This window comes from Bos indicus, chromosome 10 (assembly GCF_029378745.1).
Source record: "Bos indicus isolate NIAB-ARS_2022 breed Sahiwal x Tharparkar chromosome 10, NIAB-ARS_B.indTharparkar_mat_pri_1.0, whole genome shotgun sequence".
Taxonomy (NCBI): Eukaryota; Metazoa; Chordata; class Mammalia; order Artiodactyla; family Bovidae; genus Bos; species Bos indicus.
The window spans coordinates 8607456-8632525 of NC_091769.1; the positions used below are offsets into that span (position 1 = coordinate 8607456).

A 25070-nucleotide genomic window follows, 5' to 3' on the forward strand; every position below is an offset into this window, starting at 1 on the left:
TAGCTTGTGCGTGACAAAGCCTATCCATAGCAGAGTCATGTCTTCTCCAGAGTTACAAAGGGAATTATATTCAAACAGATGCCCTTCACCGAACCAGAGCACTGTGTCTGCAGACCCAGTTTAACAAGCCTGAGCCCCAGGCTGCCCTTCTGGGGCCTAACCCTAGAGAGCAATGTGACAAAGAGGAAGTGGCTTTAGATCTAGAGAGAGCCGGGTTTGGAATTGAGATCTGCCAAGTGCTGGCTGTGTGGTTCAGGGAAGTCCCTTGACTTCTCCATCTGTCAGAAGGAATGACGACCCTCCCTCCCTTGCACGGACATTGTAATGACCAGGTTGCCGGTGTCAAACTGCTAGCCCTGTGCAAATACGGAAGAGAAGGCTGCCATAGTCACGGGAGGGGTGGCCCCTCCTCTATTACTGCCCACAGTCTGCAGGCCCACGAGCCTCATCTGACTGCCCACCAGTGTATGCCCAGCCACACAGCTGCTCACTTTCTGTGCGTTTCCTGTGTGCTCAGTCACTTTAGTCACGTCAGACCCTTTGCAACCCCCTGGACTGCAGCCGGCCAGGCTCCTCTGTCCATGAGATTTCCCAGACAAGATTACTGGAGTAGGTTGTCATTTCCTCCTCCAGGGGATCTTCGTGACCCAGGGATCGAACCCACGTCTCCTGCATTGCAGGTGGACTCACTACCACTGAGCCACGAGGGAGGCCCGTTTTCTCAGCGAGTGACTGAGAATTATGAGGAAATAATTGTAGTGGAAGCATTCATACCAAGTTATAAACGATGGATGGGTTTAGCCTTCCAAGAAAATTGTAATTCTGTAAGATTTTTTTCATTCAAGTGAACCTTTGGTTGTAAAAGGAGGTGTCTGGGAGAGGCACATGGATTGTGAGTCAGAAGCTTCAGTAAGAACCTAGCCCTGCTGAGGTGTGGGAGGCCAGCTGCCGCCAGGCACAGTTCTGACCACAGAGGACTGTGAAGCGAGTCATGGCCTGACACGGCACTCAGAAGCTCTGCTCGTGAAGCCAGTGATGGTCGGCTGGTTGAGGAGGGTTTCCAGTCTCTGCTGTCCGTAACGTGGAGCCCGTCATCCTAAAGGCAGGGCTGGCCTGGGCCTTGCTTGGACCTTGGGCTTCCTCGAGTTTCATTAGACTGAATACAAAGCCTGTGTTGCCCTCCTGGGAGGTCCACAGTCCAGTCAGTGGGCCTGGGGAGCTCAATGAAAGACAAGAAAGGGTTTTTGGTGTGTGATCTGGGGAGCCATGGGACTTTGGTCCTTAAGGAAAGGTGGATTGTGATTCAGAGAGAAAACTTTCATTTAACGATGACTTGCTTTTGAGCTAAAAAGTTGACTGAGAAAAAGCTGTACTCATTTGGTATATCAAAGATTGATATTGCACTCAGTAGCTTTGAGCAAATGGTCTTCGTTTGTAAAGAAAAAACAAAACAGGGTCTTCTCTGGTGGTCCAGTGGCTAAGACTCTGCACTCCTAATGCAAAGGGCCCGGGGGTCTATTCCTGGTTGGGGAATTAGATCCCACATGCTCTGACTAAAACCCAATGAAGCCAAATAAAATGTAAGAAGAACCAGAAAAAAAACAGAAGAAATAAAAAGATCCCATAATTGTGGGATAAATGAGTCAGAGCCCTTTGGTCACCTGTAAGACCAAGATCTCACACAGGCTGGCCATGAAACTGTTTCTGTAATTACATGGAATGAACTGTGCAGAACAGTTCATACCAAACCCCCTATAATTAACACTTCAGTTTTATGTGATTATTTTTCAATGGGTCAATCAAGCTGGAACATTTTACCTGTATCTGATATATTAATATATGGGATTTCTGGCTGTTACAGCTGACGTTGCTAAACCATACTGTCTTCCTCCATAAACAGTCCTACACACTCATCTGTCTTGCTCTTCAGGTTAACTTACTCCATTCATTCAGTGCCTACAAAAGGATGGTGGTTTTAGAAACCGGAAATAGGTGGATTTAGCAGCAGAGCAGCCTGATTATAATCATGACAGCTAGATGTGCCCAGGATCAATGTCTGAGTTACCAACATGAGAAATGCAGAACCCCCCCCCAAAGAAAGCATATTTATTATTTCTACTGTTAATGACTTCACTCAGCATTTGACAGATATTTACCAAGCAGCAGCACAAAAAAATTGATACTGAGAAAGAAATAGGTGCCAAACTGAATCTGAAGTTAAGACCTTGTGAAGAAACGTGTAGTAAATTGACTCTGTCTATAATTGATGTGTGTTTGAAGAGCTTTTTTGAAAGGTTTTTTTGAATTCTAGGCTTAAATTTGGACTGCTTTTATATTACAGGAAAAATGTACAATATGTCTGAAATAAAAACAGGGTACATATGATAACCCTGATAAAAATGTTTAATCTTGTTTTAAATTTTTTTTGTCTTTCTGCATTTCTGTAGACTGTCAAAAATGAGAACAGCTGACTGGAGATCTAGATGTCTTGCTTAGCAAGAGCATCCCTTGGCTGTCTTCCTGTTCTCAGATGCAGGCGTTTTATAAGTGTCTGGATGTAATAGAGAATTTGTAGTGATAACCTGTGTACATCTTTCATCTGTTCATATCATCTGTGCAATGTCTTCCTTTCTTGAACTCGTCAGAGTTTTTAATTAAATCGGTTGGAAATGTAACTAATACCATATTTTAAATCTCTTTTTCTTGCTTTTACCAAACTTCTGAACAACTTTAGATTCTCAAGATTCATCGTGATTCAGGAGACAATTCTCAGACAGGTGAGAATACTGCAATTTCACTCTTACACGGTTGGGTGGGATTTGTGGGCTCAAGTATATGAATCAGTCTGAAGAAGCCTGGATTGGCAGTTTCACCACCCTGGAAACTTGAATTGCCGATACCTCAGCGCTGATAATCAAAGGTTTGAGAGCCAGGTTAAAAGCAGGATCCCTTAAAAGGCTTTGAATCTTCATTCATGGCAACCTTTTCTCCTGAACGCCTTCCCCATCCTGGCTTCTTTTGCTGCCTAGAAACCATGGAGAGCAGATAAACTCACAACAGAGCGTGGCCTGGAGGTCCAGAGAGTGCACTGTCGTCACACCACAGTCAGGCTCCCCTTCTCTGCAGCTGTCAGTGAAACGTGAATAGGCCCTCCCGGGATCAGGGGCAGCGAGTCACCATTTCAGCTGCCCACACCCACATGTCATCCGTTGAGCAAGGCTCACTGACTCCTGGTTTCTTCTCCCATGAAAAGAGGGGGCTGAACTAATGACCTCTACATCGGAAAGGTCTGGAATTCTTTGATCATTAGAGGGAAAAATCAGTCTGCCACCAACAATGTACAACTCTCATTCCTGTACAGACAGCACCTTCTCCCCACTGCTGGGGGCTTCCCAGCCACTTAGGCGTACTTAACGTAGTAGGCCCTGGCCTACTTCAGTTCAGTTCAGTTCAGTTCAGTTGCTCAGTCATGTCTGACTCTTTGTGACCCCATGAATTGCAGTATACCAGGCCTCCCTGTCCATCACCAACTCCCAGAGTTTACCCAAACTCACGTCCATTGAGTCAGTGATGCCATCCAGCCATCTCATCCTCTGTCGTCCCCTTCTCCTCCTGCCCCCAATCCCTCCCAGCATCAGAGTCTTTTCCAATGAGTCAACTCTTCACATGAGGTGGCCAAAGTACTGCAGTTTCAGCTTTAGCATCATTCCTTCCAAAGAAATCCTAGGGCTGATCTCCTTCAGAATGGACTGGTTGGATCTCCTTGCAGTCCAAGGGACTCTCCAGAGTCTTCTCCAACACCACAGTTCAAAAGCATCAATTCTTCGGCGCTCAGCCTTCTTCACAGTCCAACTCTCACATCCATACATGACCACAGGAAAAACCATAGCCTTGACTAGACGGACCTTTGTTGGCAGAGTACTGTCTCTGCTTTTGAATATGCTCTCTAGGTTGGTCATAACTTTCCTTCCAAGGAGTAAGTGTCTTTTAATTTCATGGCTGCAATCACCATCTGCAGTGATTTTGGAGCCCCCCAAAATAAAGTCTGACATTGTTTCCACTGTTTCCCCATCTATTTGCCATGAAGTGATGGGACCAGATGCCATGATCTTCGTTTTCTGAATGTTGAGCTTTAAGCCAACTTTTTCACTCTCTACTTTCACTTTCATCAAGAGGCTTTTTAGTTCCTCTTCACTTTCTGCCATTCCTTTCCTCCGTTGTGGAATGGACCGTGTTTTCACCTACTCAGCAAGATTTCATCTGATCTGACCTTCAGTTTCTTCATTTGTCAAATGAATTAACTGTTTGGTATCTTTCTCCTCTTCCCTCCACACTTTGTTACTTTCACAGATGGTTTAGTTTATTTCCTTAACCTAGTGAGAGTATTGTTTTAACTAATCTACCAGCTAAAAACTGTTACAAGCACTTTCATGTCCTTTATGATGCCCAGTATTGCCTTACATATGATAGACACTCAACAGATACAGAACACTGATGACAAACTGGAACCATCCCGTCTTGGAAGCACAAGTTCTGCCACGTATTAGCTCTTTGACCTTGAGCTACCCACACAATTTCTCCAAGTTTAAATTTCCTCATCAGTAAAATGGAGATTGTACTTCGTTGTAATGATTATATATTTACTATCGTTATAAATAGTAAAGCACAACGTCTGATGCATAGTAAGTACTCAGTATATGGTAGCTGGTTTTTATTTATTTTTTTTTGAATTGATGACACTATATCCTTTTTTGCCATTGAGTATGGCTGTTTGAATCTCTCATCCTTTGTTTGTCTGTCTTTTTAAATTCAAATTCCACAACATCTGTTGATAGAAGGAATAAATGAATTCTTTGATTTAAATGGCCTTTATTGAAGAAATAATTTCTGCAAACCCTTGATCTTTTCTGTTGTTAAAGATTTTCTTAAGTTTAGCTGAAATGAAGTCTGAAAGAATAAGCATTTCCCATCTTTGAATAATTCTAATGAATGATTTAGAATTCAACCAGCCACCCTGGGCTGTATATAGTCTCTCTAGTTTAGCTTTATTTGGAAACTGCACTTTGAGGAACTCTTGTGCTCTTTAATCCTGAATTTAATCTTAAATATTTAATAAGTCAGATTTAATTTGTTATCTGATAAACAAATGTTAGGGGTGTATATGATTATTAAGCTCCAGAATAGGCTCACAACCAGTGTCTTGCAAATGACCATCAGTTTCTCAGGTTTAGAAGATGCAATATGATCCTAACAATATCACTTGAAGTACCGCCTCCTCTAGATCCCTTTTAAAGAAATACTGAAGCTTAAATCCAAGGCCAGGCAAATTATTAAGGCAGGATCTGAAAGAAAAATACACAAAGGGATAGTAAAATATTTCAAGTTAGGTGATTTAAGGCAAGATCCTAAGGCTTTGTTGTTCCGATTAACTTTGTAATACTTCACCCTTCCACTCTGGGCATCCCATGTAGTGCTAGAGGTAAAGAAGCCGCCTGCCAGTGCAGGAGACGTAAGAGACCTGGGTTCAGTCCCTGGGTTGGGAAGATCCCCTAGAGGAGGGCAGGGCAACCCAGTCCAGTATTCTTGCCTGGAAAATCCCACGGACAGAGGAGTCTGGTGGGCTATGATCTATAGGATCACAGAGTCCGACACAACTGAAGTGACTTAGCACACACGCACCTTCCGCTTTAAGCTATATAAATATAATTCAGATTTAGTTACTACTGATTTAAACTTTTAAACTTGAATCAGATTTTTCAAAGTGCTATCTATAGTTGCTGATTTAAACTGTTTAAAATTGAATCAGATATTTAAGAACATAATAGTTAAAAAGGTGACCTAGAGACGTATCGAAGACATATTACAAAGTGATAACAAGTAATAAAATAATACTGTAACATGATCCCATGTGTGCTTGAAAAGAAGTTATACATGCAGATGAACAGATGTGATTCACGATAACGGACAACATGAGCTGTATACTTACCACGTACGTAGCAGGCACTGGCTGTCCCAAGTGCTATGTATGAATTAACTCATTTACATCTCACAACAATCTATGAATGAGATGCTGTAATCATCCCCATTTTGTGGATACCGAGACACAGAAGGAACATCCCCAAGGATACACTGCTTTCAGATGGCTCAGTGGAGATTGGGATTTCAGAAGGAACATCCCCAAGGTTACACAGCTTTTAGATGGCGTAGTGGAGATTGGAATTTCAGCAGTTTCGCTCTGGAACTGGTTCTGTTAATTACTGTGTTCTCTTGTACTTTTTAGTGTCACTAGACAATTCTGTAAAAATCACTGCATCTCTTTTTCTCTCTTGAAATATGGTCACTTATTGGTGTCTGGAAAAGCATTTCCCCTGCTGAAATCTGCGCAGTGAGGAAAAACTCTGTTTTATGGCTAAGTTTTTCTCCTTGTTCATGGGTAACTCTTACAAGCAGCAGATGCCCTGAAAATGTATCTTTCTGAAGCCCCCTCTGACATGTTCACCCTTTGGTCCTCATTGGTATCATCAGTAGCACTGTTTAATTAGATTTCACATGAATGTGACAGCACATTTTGAGTGTTAAATTCAAAGTCTGCAAAGACACATTTTTTATTTTTTTTTCACCAGAAAACAGGGATGAAAGTGAAAGTTAAATTGTTGGAAATTGTTGGGATTATAAGATTGCTTTTCCCTCTCTTCCTTCCCGGGATCTACATCATTTGATGAAAGTATATTCTCAGGAGAACTTAGAAAACCGTCTAGAGGTCTGACTTTTCAGAGGGACCTAAGATTGGTCCAAATTGATTTCTCAAATAAATTCAGCTCTCTATCGATTTGACTAGCAGTTTATTTCCTCAGATATCCCCACAGAAGCCTTTCCCATCCTTTGTCCTTCAAGCCAAAAAGAACTCCTCAAAATTCTCCCCAAGTTTTAATGTCTATTTTCAAGAAGATATTTATTAATGGAACTAAATAACCCTTAATAATAAGCTGCACTACAGTGTCATATGGTACCGCAAGAAACGGGCATCTTTTTACAATTAATATTACTGATAATACTGTGTGTGCTGAGGATTTAAAGACATAGTGGTTTGCTATTTCTTAAAAAATATTTTTACAGTGCTTAAAAAGTAACCTTGTTTTCTTTGGAGAATGAGGGAAAAAAATATGTACAGACTTTGCTGTGAATAAGCTGTAAACTAATCACTCTCCATTACTAATCTGAAATCCTTAGAGTCTCATTCATTCAGATACAAGAACAGGAGGAAAGAGTCCATTGATGTGAAATCAATATCATCTCGAGGCAGTGATGGTAAGAAGTTCATATTTCCTTGACTTTAAAGTGTAGGAAATGACGTAGGAATATATTCAAGAATTCGTCAGCGAATAAACTAAACCCCAAAGAGTAGGATTATGACTAAACTGGCATTTTTTCCCTGTAAGCAGAAAAATTTTAGGCCTTTTTACTCTTTTTTACTTTTTATAGTCTTTGTCTTCCCTATGAAACGACACTAGGCTGGTTCCTTTATGCCCTAATGTGTGTTAGGACACATAACCGCTGGAGCAGCTCAGCCTCGAAAGCTGAGTCCCTCTCAGTGGCTATCCTTCAGGTCACAGTGGGAAAGCTGAGCTTGAGGGAGGCGGCTGAACTAACACGGACCAAAGAAATAAGATGCATAATTCATAAAGGAAGATGGCTAAAGCACACAGCATGCAAGAGATTGGGACCAAAAATGAAATGACAAAAACAGACTGACATTTTCCCCAGTGGGTTGAGGGTATAGACAGATGGAAAGGATATCCATTTTATGGAGAGGATAATGGATGAGGGAATTTCAGCCGGACTAGCTCAGTTTTTATAGATGAGAGCTAGACCCACCAAAGGTCTTGGTGTTAAGACCCTGAAGACTCAGAATGGGGGGGGGGGGTCCTCATTCTCCTGCCTACCCCAACCCTAGTCACGGATCACACCTTCCCTCTTACACTGCGGTTATTTGGCTACATGATCTGTGGCTGAAGGCTGAAAGTGATGGACCTGCCCAAGTTGGGCTTTAGTGACTTAGGGAAAGTGAGTCCTGGGGCATCGTCAGGCTCTTGGGATGAGGTTTCTGGATCCTATCAACCCTCTCTGAAATCCCTCTGTGGGCCTGAGACTCATAACACCTTCCTGTTATCAAAGTTCTAGGCCAGAGCAGCCTTTCCAGTCCCTGGCAAGTAGTGGCTGAGCTCTCAGCAGTTTAAGATTAAGAGATGGGTGAATTCATTGCTTTGTGGGGTGCAATGGAGGACAGTAGTCCTGTGAGAATCAGGCCCCGGGTCCATGAAGGGTTCCTTTGCTGCACTGAAACCCAGCTGAGCCACCAGCAACAGATTCAGCTTTCTTGACTTCTCTCCAGCACCAAGTCTGCAGAACCGTCGCTACCCATCCATGGCGCGGATCCACTCCATGACCATTGAGGCTCCCATCACGAAGGTGAGTGGCAGCTGCGGCCTCTGCTCTGCCGCCAGGGCCACTGAGCCCTCGCTGTATTCTGGAGATAAAGTGATGAATGGCATACTACCAATATCATGGAGTTTATAGTAAAGGAAACACAAATAAACACATCATAAATACATAGTTATAAATGGCAATCGCTGTCATAAAGGAAAACAGCAGGTGTCTATGAGGGAGAATTAGGTTAGGGCCCTGTTTTGGTTGGGTGAAAGGGGTGGTCAAGGAGTGTCTCTGTAGAGGAAGTAACATTTGCAGTAAGACCTGAAGGATGCAAAAATGTTAGGAGAAGAGGATTCTAGCGGGCACAGCAGGGGATGAGCACCGAGGTGGGAGGAGGAGGGAACGGAGCCACTGAGGACTGGAAAGCAAGTAGCGTGACTGGATCTTGGCGAGCAGAGGGGAGTCAGGGCACAGCGATGTGCGGGGCTCAGTGCATGCTGACCAGCTGAGCCATAGGCAGTGTATGTTTCAGTCTGTGTGCAGCAGAAACCACAGAAGAGTTTAAAGGAGGGAAGCGACATGACCTGGTATGTTTATTGAAAAGAACACCCAGCTGCCATGCAGAGAATGGACTGGAGATGACAGGAGTGAAAGAGAGGAAGCCACTTACGGACCTGTTCCAGAATTCTAAGCAAGGAAGGTGTCAGCTGTACCAGAATTACAGCAGTCGAGGTGGAGAGAAATGAGTAGATCAAGAAATATTTGGGAGTAACTTCGGTTTCTCTTGATGATGAATTATACTGTCAGGTAGGGCGAGAACTGAGGGAAAGTGAAATGTCAACCACGGCCTCCCAGGCTTTTGGTTTGAGCACAAGATTAATAGAAGTGTTGTTTTTTTTTTTTTTCACAGCAGTGTAGAAACCAAAGGAGTGCAGCTCTTGTCTTTTTATTTTTTTTTTTTATGTTTACTTGCTTGCTTTGGGAAGAGGGGAGCAAGGTCATGACTTTAGTTTTTGACATGTAAATAAGATAATCCAATAGATAGGTCAGGCAGGGAACTGAATGTATAAATCTGAAGGTCAAAATGGAGTTCAGGGCTGGGCTGTAATTTTGAGAGTCCTTGGCATGCGGGTCGTACGTGTCTGGAGTCGTGGAAAGGAAAAAGCTCGTCTCTGAGAGAATTGTAGAGAGAGAGGAAGGCCCAGCATTAATCTCTGAGGGACTGCAGCCTGTGGCAGAGAGCTGGAGGAGACAGATCAGCAGAAGAGCCTGAGAAGACATAGCTGCTGAAGTAAGAGAAACACCAGAGAGGGTGGCGAGAGAAGCTTGCCTCAGTACAACGAGGTGCTGCCGTGAAGACACGGGGCATTTTGAACAATAAGATGTGTTACCGTCTAATTTCTTTTAGATTCTGGATTCATGAGTGACTTTTGGGAAGCAGAACCCTAATGTCCTCAAATTTATTCTTTCTCTCTCTTCCCTTCCTTAGGTTATAAATATAATCAACGCAGCCCAAGAAAACAGTCCTGTCACAGTGGCAGAAGCCTTGGACAGAGTTTTAGAAATTTTACGAACTACGGAACTGTACTCCCCTCAGCTCGGTACCAAAGATGAAGATCCCCACACCAGCGACCTCGTGGGAGGGCTGATGACTGTGAGTGATGAGAAGGAACCGGAGTGCAGGGCAGATGACATCGAATATCCTCCCGAGTACATGTAACAGATAAACTATTACTGGCAGGTGTAGAAATACCTGCTGTGTGAGCTAACTAGAAGCAGTGGCAGGAACACAAATGAATAATTTGTCCTTCAGAATTCGTGTTACAGTAAGGAGTAAATGGACAGTTGATTGAAGGCTAGCTATCACAATGGGGCCCTTGTTGACTTCTTCCCCTTGACCCGGTATGGTTATCCATCGAGACCTTGGCTTCCTCGGACCTCAGGCTCTTTATATAATGAAAGGGTTGGTTGGTACTTAGGTGACAGCACTAGTTTCCAAAATCTTACCTGTAGAATCCTTTCTTTAAATAGAAGCTTTACATAGCGTTCCCTTTATAATCAATAAAAACAGAGTGGAGCCACTGTGGCTCAGTACAGGGAGGAGGGGAGGGGCCGCCCCTTGCCAGCACTCCAGTAGCACCGTCTACCCACTAGAAGTGGCTGATTCCTAAGGACCTTGTCCTGGCCTGTTGGTGTTGCTGTGATCTGTCTGTCTGTAATCATCATCTATCAGCAAGTGAAGAAAAATAAGAAAGTTCAAATTATTAATTTGTGCTTCTTATTGGAGACCGAAGCTGGAAGAATTCTTTGGGACAACAAAGACTGAGGCACCAGAGGGCTTTACTTTCAAGTTTTCTGTCCAGCCCTGCCACCAGATGCGGAATGTTGACTGGTTTTCTGGTCCACTGTCCTTGTTTTTACCAAAGGTCCCTGACGCCCCCGTGATTTGAGTAACCTCCTGTTCCTTTCAAGGCCCTGGGTTGGCCTTGGTCACCCATCCCAGTGCAGTGTAGACTCTATTTCTAAAGGATACACGCACCACACCAGAATATTATTCAGCCAGTAAAAAAGAATGAAATAACACCATTTGCAGCAACACGGATGGACCTACAGATTATCAAGCTAAGTGAAGTAAGTCGGAGAAAGACAAATATCATACGGTATCCCTTATATGTGAAATTCAAAATAATGATACAAATGAACTTATTTATGAAATAGACTCACAGATATAGAAAACAAATTTATGGTCACCAAAGGGGAAAGGGGTGGTAGAGGAGATAAATTAGGAGATTAGGGTTAGCAGATACAAACTACTATATATGAAACAGATAAGCAACAAGAACCTACTGAACAGCACAGAGAGCTATAGTCAAAATCTTATAATAATCTATAAAAGAAACTGAAAAAGAATACACACACACACACACACACACACACACGTGTAACCACTTTGCCACACACCTGAAACTGTCACACCATCGAGGATCACCAATACTTCTATTGAAAAAACAAAGGAAGACTGGCGAGGGCCGTGGGGAGGCTGGCCACTGCAGAGCTGCTGCGGGAAGATTCGGGTTCCCAGAACAAGTTACCTGCTGTCCTTTCCCCGCTGCCAGACCATGGGCTTCCTCTCCAGGTCGGGCAGTGAGGAACCAGTGCAAGCTTCCGCCTATTCTTACGAAGCATTAGGAAAGAGACAAAGGCAAATTAGAAGCAGAAGGAAAACATGAAAACGACGACAGAGGAGCCCCTTGCGATGCCTGCCCTAAAGGCGGGAGAGTTACGGCCGTCACGCCTCATCTGTTTATCTGGTTCTGAAAGTTTAAGCTCTTGGCCTGAAGATTCTAAGTGTGACTTCAGGAGAGCCCTTCATTAACACGTTAAACCTTAGCACATACTTTCGCAGGATGACAAGCAATTATAAGTGACTTTTAAGCAAAGATGTAAATAATTAGGTACTCGGGTAGAAGGTAGAGGATAGGAACTGACACTGAAGAGCATCTGGGGACTAAAGTTCAAGAGGCTGTTAAATGGTGGGACACAGGCATTCCGTCCTGTGCTGCCCTTCCCAAGACCTCAAGTCCAGAAACTTCCTTTGAAGACTAACAGCAAAGCTCATGTTATAAGATAGGAACTATAACTGGAAAAAAGTTAATTTAGATGTTAGTCAAAAATTAACCCAACCTTTAAAAGCTTTGAGGCTTCCACAGTGGCTCAGTAGTAAAGAATCCGCTCAGCAGTATAGGAGATGTGGGTTTGATCCTTGGGTCAGGAAGATCCCCTGGAGGAGTGTATGACAACCTCTTCCAGTATTCTTGTCTGGAGAATCCCATGGACAGAGGAGCCTGGTAGGCTACAGTCTACAGGGTCACAAAGAGTCGATACAACTGAGCGACTGAGCACTCTAAAGGCTTTACATTAAATCATACCCCAAATGTGGCCCATGGATTTGGCTCCCCAGGATTTAAGTCTAAGAACACCAAGTAACAGTCCCTAGGGCTTCCCTGATAGCTCAGTTGGTAAAGAATCCACCTGTGCTTCCTGGGTTGGGAGGATCCCCTGGAGAGGGGATAGGCTATGCACTCCAGTATTCTTGGGCTTCCCTTGTGGCTCAGCTGGTAAAGAATCCGCCTGCAGTGTGGGAGACCTGGGTTTGATCCGCGGGTTGGGAAGATCCCCTGGAGAAGGGAACGGCTACCCACTCCAGTATTCTGGCCTGGAGAATTCCAGGGACTGTGTAGTCCTTGGGGTCACAAAGAGTTGGACACAACTGAGCGACTTTCACTTTCACTTTCATGAGGATGACTGGGCTCCTTTCAAATTAACATGCACCCAAAACAAGATTACTTCTGTGATTTCAATCGATGTGGCTTCAAAATGTCACAAAAGAAAGACGGCATGAGAACAGAGCCAGCTCACAGCTCAGGTGAGAGAGCTAAATGCAGTCACAGACACTTAATTCTCGGTTCTCCATCCCCTGCAGTTAATGCCACGAAAAGGAGAGTAACCCCTGTTTTGTAGCGGTTGTTCTGATCCAATTTTGAGCTTCAACCTGGAGTTGCAGATTGACTGAGTTATTCAGGATTCAAATCCCTTTGGCTAATTAAAGAACTGAGAGAATAATGATAATGGGATAGAAAGCATGCTTCTCACAGCATCTGTCTTTATTCCAGGATGGCTTGAGAAGGTTGTCAGGAAACGAGTACGTGTTCACTAAGAGTAAGTTGCCCTCTCTCCACCTGTAACTGGTAACCTGTCCCTGGCCTTCTGTCTCCCTTGGTGTTGTGATTATTGTTTGGGGAGGGTGTTCGTGATACTTCCTGTTGGTCTCATTGGAGTTTAAACATCTCTATGGTCTACATTTGAAACCAGGTCTCCTAATATAAATTACTTCTCTGTGCACTGTCAGAGTAAGAATCACAAATCTGTCTATGTGTAAACAGTTAATTCAGTTAAGCTGAATTATTTTTCTATTGGGGGATCTTGAAGTTCAGAAGTATAAGAGAACCCTGAGGTGAAAATCTTCCTGCCCCTGGAAGTTCAAGACTTTCTTTCCAGCAGCACCCATGAAGATGACAGGTGCTGAGCAGCACTCACGAGTCCCCAGTTACCCACCCTTCTTGCCCCATCTGTTTGCTCAGACGTACACCAGAGTCATAGTCACCTTGCAATGCCAGGAACCATCACCGACGTGCCCCCTTCCGTCGCCCAACTACTTGACAATGAGGAAAGCTGGGAGTTCAACATCTTTGAACTGGAAGCTGTGACGCACAAAAGGTACATGGCTTCTCTGGCTGCCGGCAGGGGAGGGTCGATGGATACACTCTAGACTTTCACACCTGGAAACTGTAAGGGAGATGTGAGTCCTTGCCACAGGTGACCACCCAGGCTCTGCTTTTCATGCCATGCTGGAGGAGTTTCAATCATGCAGAGAGGGCATGGTCCTTGGAGTGAGCTCCCTATGGAGCAGGGAGTATCAGCGGGTAAGATCTGGGATCAGCCCGGTGACGACCCAGGATGAAGAAATACTGAGTGTCTTCTTCAGATCTAGCCAGGTCATCCTTTCTGCCAGTGAGCCAAGAGTTCTAAGCATTCTCAGCCCCGACCTTGTTAAAGTTCCAGCTTACAGCATGGGTTTGAGAGCACTGTAGCCTTTTCCTTGGATTCACCCTATAGGCAGGAGAAAGACCCGATAACTCAGAAAGTCCTCTCCTATTACAGAAGTTCATTTCTTCCAGGGGTGTTGGATATGAATGATACTCACCTGTAAATAAGTAACTGACTCTCTGACATGACTCTGCTGAGCCCACACAAGCCATACCTCTTATCCCCAGGCTCAGTAACTTCCTCAGGGAACACATAAGTGTGGAGCCTATGTGGAAGCAGAGAGAGGGACTGTAAGAGGCCTTTCTTGGTTATAGAGCTACTGAAGGGCAGATGACTTAGAGACAGTCTAGAAGTCATTTGGATTAGCCACCACGAGGCACCTAGTTTTAAAGAAGTGACGGGTGAGGAGGAGAGGCTCTATCACCTTCTAATTTGGAGAGGACGATTTTTATGCCCCTGTGCTTATGGAGTAAGCATCGGAGGGAGGTGAACCAATTGCCCAGTATCTTCAAAGAAAGCAGTTTCTGGAGCAGTTAATACAATGAATCAGAGTGTACGTTCCTGTTTTTCAGGCCATTGGTTTACCTGGGCTTGAAAGTTTTCTCCCGGTTTGGAGTATGTGAATTTCTACACTGTTCTGAAACTACTCTTCGGGCCTGGCTCCAGGTGATCGAAGCCAACTACCACTCTTCCAACGCTTACCACAACTCCACCCACGCCGCTGACGTCCTGCACGCCACAGCCTTCTTCCTCGGCAAGGAGAGAGTGAAGGTAGAATTTTGATAGCGCAATCTAGTTACCTGCACAGCTTTTGGAGAACTCACTAAGAACTCGTCCTTCATAAATATATTAAGCAAACAGCTATTTTGGACCCCATTTGACAGAATTTTTGAACTACCGAAGTGACTGATCCTTTCAGTGTTGTAAAGACACGGCCTTTTCTCCTAGTCCTCCCTTCCCCCAAATGCCTAAAATTATAATTTATGCCACCGTGAGGACTCCTTTACATGTCTGGCTGATCCATAAACCCATTCTCCACATGTTCACTAGGAGCCCTTCATGATACCAGCTTAGAGGACAGAACTTAATTATTATAGCAAATGGTTACTAGGTCTAGAGATTAAATTTTAAGATCAGAGTTTTGTCATTGGTATGTTATAGTCCAGATAGCTATGAACTGTTCAGCATCCTTCTGATTTATATACGTACGTACGTGTTCTGTATAGGTGTGAATTGTGAACATCTGTATGCTAATGATTTCTGTACTTCTGGAAGAGTTCCAAGTCCCTTAATCTGAGAAGTCAGCACCATCATTTAAGGTGCTGGTTTGCAGGGCAGCTCTGTGTATACCCCACGTGTGGCTGCAAGAGAGCCCCAGCTCCCCTCTTTCCCAACTATCATCACTTTCAGTGCAGCTTGTAATTCTTTGCTGCTACAATTAGAAGTGAAGCTTAGAAAGTACATACCCCTGGGACAAGTGCTATAGAGACAGGCTGACATCAACCTGCAGATGCTTACCAGGCAGTTGTTCTCCTACTTAGTCTTAGACCCTAGGTGCTCAAGGAGGAGAGTGGAAGTTGGACAGGCAAGAGGGGCAGAAAAGGCACCGACACGGGGAGGGGGCGGTGTTGTCTTCTCAGTGTTGCCAAAGACTGACCCTGGCGTTTATTTTCATCAGCAAGAAAGCAAATAGGGTGGTTCAAGGATGATGCTGTTGTATGATTTCTATCTCTTTTAAAAAAGGTGGCATCACAGGTGATAACAGCCTGTTTCTATGGCACCGTTTTTGGCTGCATGGGCTTTTCGTTGCAGTGCACAAGCTTTCCCTAAGTGCGGCACTCACGGGCTTCTGCGGTCACGACACGCAGGCTTCTCTCTCTGTGAAGAGCTAAAACACTTCGAGATTCCTCTCCAGTTTCACAGCCCTCCATTTTCCACCACATGAGAGACGATACAGCAGAGTTTGCACACGGTCAAATGAGGACAGGAGCTTGGGCATTAATGCTGAGACCAAACTGACCTGTAGGCACTGCAGCCTTGAGTTCAAGATGAAGTCCTCTTAAACAGAATCACTCTAGAAAAAATATAGATGAAATGCCTGGTCAATTAAGGAATGCTTAGTCACTTTATTATCTCCTTTACTCTCCCTCCCTTAAAATAAGAAATTTTCTTTAAATTATTTGTTCTGCTAGAGCATTCGGAGTCTAGTTAAATTCTCAAATAGCAATACAAATAAGTCTAAGACTAGATACAATATGCTTGTAATCCAAAAGACATTTTCTAAGAGGCCAAAGAATCAGATAAGTTAGAGCGGCAAGGAACCCTGGAGAGTTGGGCTGGAAGGGACTCCTGAGCTCAAAGCTTTAGTAGCAGGCCAAGATCACTGGTTAGTCCACTGGGAAGCGCTTCCTGAGGCCTCTTCCACCAGACCTGCTTCCACTGCTCAAGAGAGTCAGAAAAATGTTCTTACCAAATCCCCATGTCATCCGTCACCCCTAACTTCTTTAGAAGGCTGAAGCTCTTAACGTCACTGACAGCTCCACGTCCTCAGCCAGAACGTGTGCAGAGCCGGCGTTTTCCTTCAGTGCCTTACAGACCCTGCCCCCTCCCCACTCTTACCTGTTCCCAGGGCCCACTCTTAGTGGAGAGGTCAGGATAGCCAGCATTCTTTTGTGATGTCTGCGTGTAACTGTTTATCCTAGTAAAGGAGCTGTTGCAAAGGCTAGTCTAGGACGGAGTGCATTCTGACCCTGCTGGCTGAAGGAAGACAACCCTGCAGAAATGTCTGCATTCCTCCTCCCGTGGGTTTGCGGGGAGGAGTTTCTTCCACAGACAGTTGTCCCTGCCGTGGGAAGAGCCTTGCTCCTCCCATCTGCTAGTGAGCAGCCTGGCCTTCTTTCCCTGCCTCCCTTGCATTTCTTAGCAGACACTGCCCACCACAACTCAGGGCGCGGCCCTGATAGCGCTGTAAAGGGCGTGGCCCGAATCAGCCAAGCTGGAAGGGCGTGTCTCCTCAATGCTATTTGTTGTCTACTCTAGTCGCTTGAGTCTATGTCACTGAAGAATGTAAAAATAAACCGGCCCCATACTCCAAGATAGGACACACTCCAGGAGCACGGGCTGGAGGCCCAAAGTTTGGGTCTCACGGGCCTCACTGCACAGGAAGAACCAGTGAGCATGGCCAAGCAGGGGCAGCCCGGGCCCCTGACTGTCCCTGTGGGTTACCATGGCCTCTCCTTAACCAGCATCAAAAGGGGGCTAGGCGTGTTTGCTCGCCCTGGGCATCACAGCATCAGTCTCTGGGAAGAACCAAGAAGAATGGCCTTGACTGCTCTGCCCGCCTGGGAAGGTGGTTCATGTGGACCGAGGCTAAGCCAGGACTGTCCCCCAGCTCCAGGAGGTCAGTCAGAAAATGGAAATGTCTTCCTTCTGGAAGGGACAGTTTTCAGAAAAGTTTTCAGGGCTGAGCTTCAGAATCACTGTTTCTTACCTGTTCACATCTAAGAAGCAGTTTGCAGGGTTTTCCTCCAATAGCCTAGGAAAGCAACTCAGGAAAACCAAAAATTATGCCCACCCCACCCCCTACCCTGAGCCTCATCTTGGGAACTACTTTTCCTTTGGCTCACTACCCTTCAGTCACAATGATGCTCTTTAAGTTCCCTCTTAATAAATCCCTTTGTTTCGCATCAGAAGCATCATATAGACTGACCTTTCTGCCTGGATTTCTCTCCCTTGCCATTTTTTGCCTGGCTGACTCCTGCTTATCCTTCAGTTTCCAGCATAAAAATCGCTCCCTCAGAGAGCCCATTCTTGCCCACCCTCTGCATCTGCATCATTCAGAGCAGCCAATAGTCATATTTAATTAAAATGAAATGAGACATTCCATTCCCTGGGCGCACTGGCACATTTCAAGTGTCCAGGAGTCATGAGGGATGAGGGGTTACGGTATTAGAGAGCCCACGTGCAGACTTCTCCATCACCACAGAAAGCTGAATGGACAGCACTGCCCTAAACGAGATCAGGCCTCATGGCTACACTCACAAAGCACCTGCACGAACCTCCTTAGCCCGCCTTCCAGTAAGTTACTTATGCCTTCCCCAGTAAGTGGCCAGTTGCGTTAGCACAGACACTATGCCAGAGTAATCCACCACCGTAACTCCTGCAGCCTGCAAGACAGCTGGCGCCCAGCAAGCCTCCAATAAATGGTGGCTGAAGGAAAGAATTCATAAAGTACCGTGTCTTCTACAACAGCAGGCCATTGGATAACTTCTTCCTCAAGCTGTGAGCTGAGAAAACCGTTGTGTCTCCTGACGCTCTGGGTTGTGTTCTTTAATTATATAATGCGTACATTAAGAAGAGGGGTCCCTCTCTTTGCCTTTGCCACCTGCTGGCCCAGAGCCGAATTGTGTTTCTTTATGTGAGAGCCCCTTAGCGTCAGTTTTCCTGGGAAAATTCTTCCTTTCCTTGATCCTGTTACTTGGCTCTACTCCTTTTATCTTTGTGGAGAGTTTTATCTGTTGTTGTATCTGTGCCGTTTACTGCCACACCCTCAGAACCTTTTCAGAAGTAGGCAAGTAAGGTAACACTTGTGATCCTAGGCCACTTTCTTCTCCGTCCGCTTCTGGAAGAGAGTCATGGCACCAGGCCACGTTGCACGCAGTCCTGTTTGTCACTTTCCTGCAGAACAACTAGAGTAAATGGACTCTGGAGGAAGAATTCAGGTATCCATTGTAACCGCAACTCAGATTTCTGTTTCCCTCCAGATAATCCACGGTACAGCAAGGTGATGTGATGTATCCTAGGTGGCTTCTTAACTTCTAGGAAGTCAGAGAAGGATCCCCTGGCGTACGCCCTCCTGGGAGACAGGGATGAGTGTAGGTCTCCATTATCCAGTGGGTAACACTCAACCTTGCCTCCCCCGGGCCCCAGGGAAGCTTGGATCAGCTGGACGAGGTGGCCGCCCTGATCGCTGCCACAGTCCACGACGTGGACCACCCGGGAAGGACCAACTCTTTCCTGTGCAACGCGGGCAGTGAGCTCGCTGTGCTCTATAATGACACCGCTGTCTTGGAGAGTCACCACACAGCCCTGGCCTTCCAGCTCACGGTCAAGGACAGCAAATGCAACATTTTCAAGAATATCGACAGGTTTGTGTGCTCAGGCTCTTGTTGATTGGGTTTGTAAAATGTAAGGTGGAAACTCAGTTTTCCCTGACTTCTCCAAGTACTCAGCTTCCTCTTGGTGGGGAAGAGGAAATAATAATAGTTTTCCCATTGTATCAGACAGTAAAATAATAGCCTTGCCCTTCTCATCTTAGCTGTACTTTTTAGACTGTTTTCATCTTTTTAAACTCCATTTGGTCTTCAGTGAGTTCATGAAAATGCTTAATATGCTGCAAAGATTTCTACAGATTATTGTTACTAATAAATGTAACAGATATTTCTACTCTCTCAAAAGGACATCATGTCTTTGGTGTAACTCGAGGAAATGTATCCTTCCCCATCTTTCCCCAGCTCAGTTTTTGGCCACTTAAAATCCTAACTCATGAGGAGACCCTGTTCCCCAGTCCCAGCAGAGCTCCTGGAGTCCACGGGGAGGGGGGGGGGGGGCTTTCCCTCATTGTTGTACCCCCTCCTCTGGGGAGCTGGCCACATGTGAACAGATAGGAGACATTCTTCTCGCCTGACACAGCCCTGCAGTCAGACTGAATATTTCCAACACAGTACCAGCCAGGCTGGAGAGAAGACCCCCTGAGAGAGGGCAGTGCAAGCAGAGCGCAGAGCTCGCTCGGGCTTCAGTGATCACTTGTCACCACGAACCCGAACCCATCACCTTGGTCTCTAGAAACCTGAGAAAATCTCGTTATTATAATATGAAAATATTCAGTTATTCCACCTTCAGCTGAGGGCTTCGTCAGTATCAGGTACTATTTTTAAAACTTTCAGAGGAGGAATTGTTGCCGATAGCCAGTTTTATTCAGTTCCTCATTCTGACTCCTGGACTTAGAAAAAGATGACAGGAACTGGGCAGTGACTTTGAGCAGGGTTGCTGCTCCTTCCATTACCACTTGTATGTAACTGCAATGTAGACAATTGCTCGTTAATCGGAAAACTCTTCCAAAGCCGTCATCAAAAGAAATGACAAGACTTCTCTGTAATAAGAATCGCTGTCTGCAGCGAATACCAGGGGACAGCTCGTCAGGTTGCTGTGCCAGCCTCACAGGGAAGGAACTCGTCATTTCCTTCTGCCTTGCTGTTCTGATGTTGCCAAGGGCAGACAGAAGAGCATCACCTTGTAAAATAAGTGCCCACATGACAGGTGGTGCCTCTTTTAATACTCACAAATCACATGAGGGTCAGCTATCTTTGGGAAGATGGTAGTGTCACCAAGTCCTGGCTTGGTAGGAAGATGAGCGGGTAAACTCTTTTGTGGTCTTCACTCATGTCTTCAGTGGCCCTAGCTTCCTCCTGGATTATGGGAAGTGTGGGGAAATGGCAGAAGAGTTCTAATTCACGGGGCATGATTTGAACAAAGGCCCTTTGTCTTCTGGTCATTTCAGGAACCATTATCGAACACTGCGCCAAGCTATTATCGACATGGTTTTAGCAACAGAGATGACAAAACACTTTGAACATGTGAACAAATTTGTGAACAGCATTAACAAGCCAATGGCAGCTGAGGTAAGCACTTCACATGTCATAATACACATCGGAGTGTGTTTCCGTTATACCCTATACTCTGGCCTCAAAGCATTTTCTCTCCGTCTTGAATACAAGATGGTTGCTTACTTGGAGTTGGTAAGGAAGGGCTGAAAGTGTTGGCCACTTGTTTTCCCTGGGGACAAGAACAGATTGACAATGTCCATAGCAACTCTGAACTCCCTGAAAGAAGAGCCCTGAAATAAAGCCAGTGGTGACAAAAGGAAGTAGGCCCAAAGACGACGATGAGAGGAGCCTGCAGACAGCAGAGACTGGAATAAATGGTGGCGTTTTAGAGGATTCAAACCCTTCTAGTTCTCTGTTCTTTGGGCTCTTGGGAGACCTCAGAATTAGATGCTTTAAAGAACTATATTCCTGTTGATCTTCATTAAGTACCTATCAGTATCTGAAGACTGTAGACAGTTAAATTGGGAGTGACTGGTTGAAAACAAAACCATGAGGTGGGTGGTGATAGGAACACTGAACTTTTAAGCTCTCTGTTTGTAGTGCCTGAGTAACTTGGGAACGCCTCCTTCATCCCGTTTCACGCCTAAGGTGGCCTGGGTGACCACCGTCTAGTATCTAGCCGGTTGACTCTTGTGGGCTTCACCATTGTATTGAACCAACCCTCGTCTGCTTTCCAGATTGACGGCAGCGACTGCGAGTGCAGCCCTCCTGGGAAGAACTTCCCTGAGAACCAGACCCTGATCAAGCGCATGATGATTAAGTGTGCGGATGTAGCCAACCCCTGCCGCCCCCTGGACCTGTGCATTGAATGGGCTGGGAGGATCTCTGAGGAGTACTTTGCGCAGGTGGGCTGCCTCTCTGGGGAAGCGCCATGAGTGAACAAGTAAATGACTCTTCCTCAGAAAGAAATTGCTCACCCCTGCCTGGAATAGAATTCTGGTCCCTCAAGAGACTAACTGGCATGGCTGGTCACTACTCAAAGTCTCTCTAGGGGGAAGGAGAGAAACTGAGCCTTTGGGATTCTTTTCATTCTCAAGTTTTTAGATCCTGAACTTCGACAAAAACTGGGAAATCCATTCATTCATCAGATTATTATCTCCACGTTGTATTGTGGGAAACACAGACATAGGACACATCTCTGCCCGAGGGTAGCTCATAATGCAGTAGGGGACACAGACATAAATAGGTCCACACAATGTATTTTTTTTTAAGTGAAAACACTTCTAAAGGAGGGATATGTTAAGTCCTAAGAGTTCAGAAAGGTGTTTATTTTTTTTTTCTAAATAAAAAAAAAGGGCTTTTATCTAGAAAGGTGGAAAAGGTGTTAGAGCTGGGTTGTTGGTTTTTTTTTAAGGATTTCAAAATTTAGAAATGAGAAAGGACATTCTGAGAGAACCAAGTGTTATGACCAAAATTAGTAAAGAGGAAACATAGAATTTCTGTATAAGAATAGTAACTTTGGCAGTGTGAAGAGTTGCAGAATAACCCAAAAAGTAGCAGACCACAAGATGCCATTTGAAATAGAGGCCTACTTCCAAAGAATAGGCTTTAGGGACTAATGTTTATGATGTGGGACAGAAAGACAAACATATCCCAAGTAGCTACAAGTAATTATTTGGGGAGGGGGAGTGCCGATCTCACTGGAATGTACTACTGAGGCAGGGTAAAGACTAGCCAACGGTGTCTAGAAGGGTTGCCAGAGCAAAAACCAGCTAAGGATGCAGTAAGTTAGCTGTAGTTTTCAAGGATGGGAAGAGAGTCCATGGGAATTAGGACAGCCAGCTCTGAGCTTGCCAGAAAAGGGGAAAAAAAACCCAAACCACTCCTTGAACAGCGGTGGATATTTTAAGGCTGCCTGATCGACTGACCTGAAATGAGCAAGCTGAGCTGGAACTGGTAGGAGACCATTAATGGGGCTTTCTAGGACCCACAGAGAAGGCTTAAAATCCTACTCCTAGATATTCTCAAAGTATGTGAATGGGGAATGGGAAAGAACCATTTTTAAGTTCTTTAATGCAATTTCCCTGTGTAGGTGTCCTTTTCCCATAAAGGAAATGTTCACATGACAATGTGACCTAAAAATTGAGTTACAAATGAGGTTTCTGGTCAGCCAGTCTCTGGCTCAGTATACCACCAGTAAATGTGGATTTTAACTTCAGTCCTGTGAATTATGACTTTATTATGCATTATGAACTTCAATGTGCAAAATACTCAATTTACACATATCGTCAGAATTGCATGCATGACCAGTACAGACAGCCAAACAAGTTTGTCAGTCATTCTTTTCAGTAAAAAGTAGTTATTCCATGAAAAAGAGAATCTAGTTCAGCTCAACTGCCTGCCTGCTTTTCCTCCAGACAACCATCACACCCGTGGACGTGCAGCACAAGGGCTTTGTATGTATTTCGGATTTTGTCACACAGAATATTTAAAAAAGGTATTTTCAAAGGTCAAATTTAGTAAGGTTAATAATTCTTACTGCTTTAATTCAGACATTCTTAAGTGAAACTTTCTTTTTACACTGCAAGCATATAACAGTGAATAATACAATGTCTGTTGATACAGCTTGGTTCCAGTGCTTCGATTCGTGCTGAGACATCTGCAGCTTTAAACCCACCATTGCTTCTGTGCCCTCAGTGTAAACTCCACTTAGTATTTAGTAGTATTACTTTGAAAGTTGTCGACCTTGCAATCATGAAAACAGATCTTAGAGAAGAGGGTATGAATCCTGAAATCAGTGCTTTGGTGGGGTGGGGGGGTGGGTAGCTGTAAGATAGTATCCAACACATTTAAGAGTCAGAAGACCTGAATCCAGTCACTGCAGCTCATCAGGTAGTTATGTAAGCCTTGGGAAATGCTGAGCCTGTTTCTTGATCGATACAACTGGATTATGACCCCTTTTTCACAGGGTGGTTCTGACAAACTCGATGCTACTGTGACAGCTCCTCGTGTGCCCTACAGCCCTGTGTGTATTATTTCTTACAGACGGATGAAGAGAAGAGACAGGGGCTACCCGTAGTGATGCCAGTGTTTGACCGGAATACCTGTAGCATCCCCAAGTCCCAAATCTCCTTTATTGACTACTTCATAACAGACATGTTTGATGCTTGGGATGGTAAGATGGTTCATGTTTTGTTACCCACAAACAGAATATCTTGTTATGCTTTATAATGATTACCTTTAATGACAGAGGCTAGGACTAAAGGTGTTAAATGTTACTTTTTTAAAAAATGTCAGCTGTTTGTAGCCAGATATGGTGGGGGTACGTGGACACTTTCTGCATCCTCAGCACAGACCATGTGTATGGAAGACTCAATGGATGTCCGGTACCTGGATAAACAAGTGTTTAACTCTTCAAAGGACATATTTCCAAAGCTTAAAGGAGTTTTATTATATCATTGGAGGAAATTCTAGAGAACATAAAATATAAGTATACTCTGAATCACAGATTCTTTCAGTAATGTCACCTGATAAACAGCTTTTCACTGAGATTTAATTTTTTTTGATTTTTATGTTGGATTATAGTTGATTTACAATGTGTTACTTTCAGGTATACAGCTAGGTGATTCAGTTACATATATACATATATCCATTCTTTTTCAGATCCTTAACCCATATAGGTTATTACAGAATATTATCTACTGTTGGGTAGAGTTCCCTGTGCTGTACAGTGGGTTCTTATTGATTATTCTCTACATAGTAGTGTGTAGATGGTAATCTCAAACTCCTAATTATCCCTCCCTCCACATTTCCCCTCTGGTAACCATAAGTTTGTTTCTAAAGTCTCTGAGCTTATTTGTTTTATAAATAAGTTCATTTTCGTCCTTTTTTTTTTTTTTTTTAGATTCCACATATGATATTTCTTTCTCTGACTTACTTTGTTTAGTATGATAGTCTCTAGCTCTATCCATGTTGCTGCAAATGGCATTATTTCATTGTTTCATGGCTGAGTGACATTCAGTTCAGTTCAGTCGCTCAGTCTTGTACAACTCTTTGCAACCCCATGAACTGCAGCACGCCAGGCCTCCCCATCCATTACCAACTCCCAGAGCCTACTCAAACTCATGTCCATTGAGTCGGTGATGCCATCCAACCATTTCATCCTCTGTCATTCTCTTCTCCTACCACCTTCAATCTTTCCCAGCATCAGGGTCTTTTCCAATGAGTCAGTTCTTTGCATCAGATAGCCAAAGTATTGGAGTTTCAGCTTCAGCATCAGTCCTTCCAATGAACATTCAGGACTGATTTCCTTTAGGATGGACTGGTTGCATCTCCTTGCAGTCCAAGGGACTCTCAAGAGTCTTCTCCAACACCACAGTTCAAAAGCATCAATTCTTTGGTGCTCAGCTGTCTAGGTTGGTCATAACT

General features: G+C 44.5%; 1 protein-coding gene across 5 annotated transcripts in view; it reads left to right on the top strand.

Moving 5' to 3' along the window:
- The window catches only part of PDE8B (phosphodiesterase 8B), a 293772-nt gene that overhangs the window by 262619 nt on the left and 6083 nt on the right, over nucleotides 1-25070 (top strand). For all 5 annotated transcript variants that reach the window (XM_070796633.1, XM_019968081.2, XM_019968080.2 and 2 more), the window contains 11 exons: nucleotides 2735-2777; nucleotides 7231-7308; nucleotides 8393-8469; nucleotides 9920-10084; nucleotides 13104-13149; nucleotides 13572-13707; nucleotides 14610-14808; nucleotides 18967-19184; nucleotides 20597-20717; nucleotides 21380-21547; nucleotides 23688-23817. In XM_070796633.1, the coding sequence (XP_070652734.1) occupies nucleotides 2735-2777; nucleotides 7231-7308; nucleotides 8393-8469; nucleotides 9920-10084; nucleotides 13104-13149; nucleotides 13572-13707; nucleotides 14610-14808; nucleotides 18967-19184; nucleotides 20597-20717; nucleotides 21380-21547; nucleotides 23688-23817 (1381 nt within the window). The remainder of the gene's footprint in view (nucleotides 1-2734; nucleotides 2778-7230; nucleotides 7309-8392; nucleotides 8470-9919; nucleotides 10085-13103; nucleotides 13150-13571; nucleotides 13708-14609; nucleotides 14809-18966; nucleotides 19185-20596; nucleotides 20718-21379; nucleotides 21548-23687; nucleotides 23818-25070) is intronic.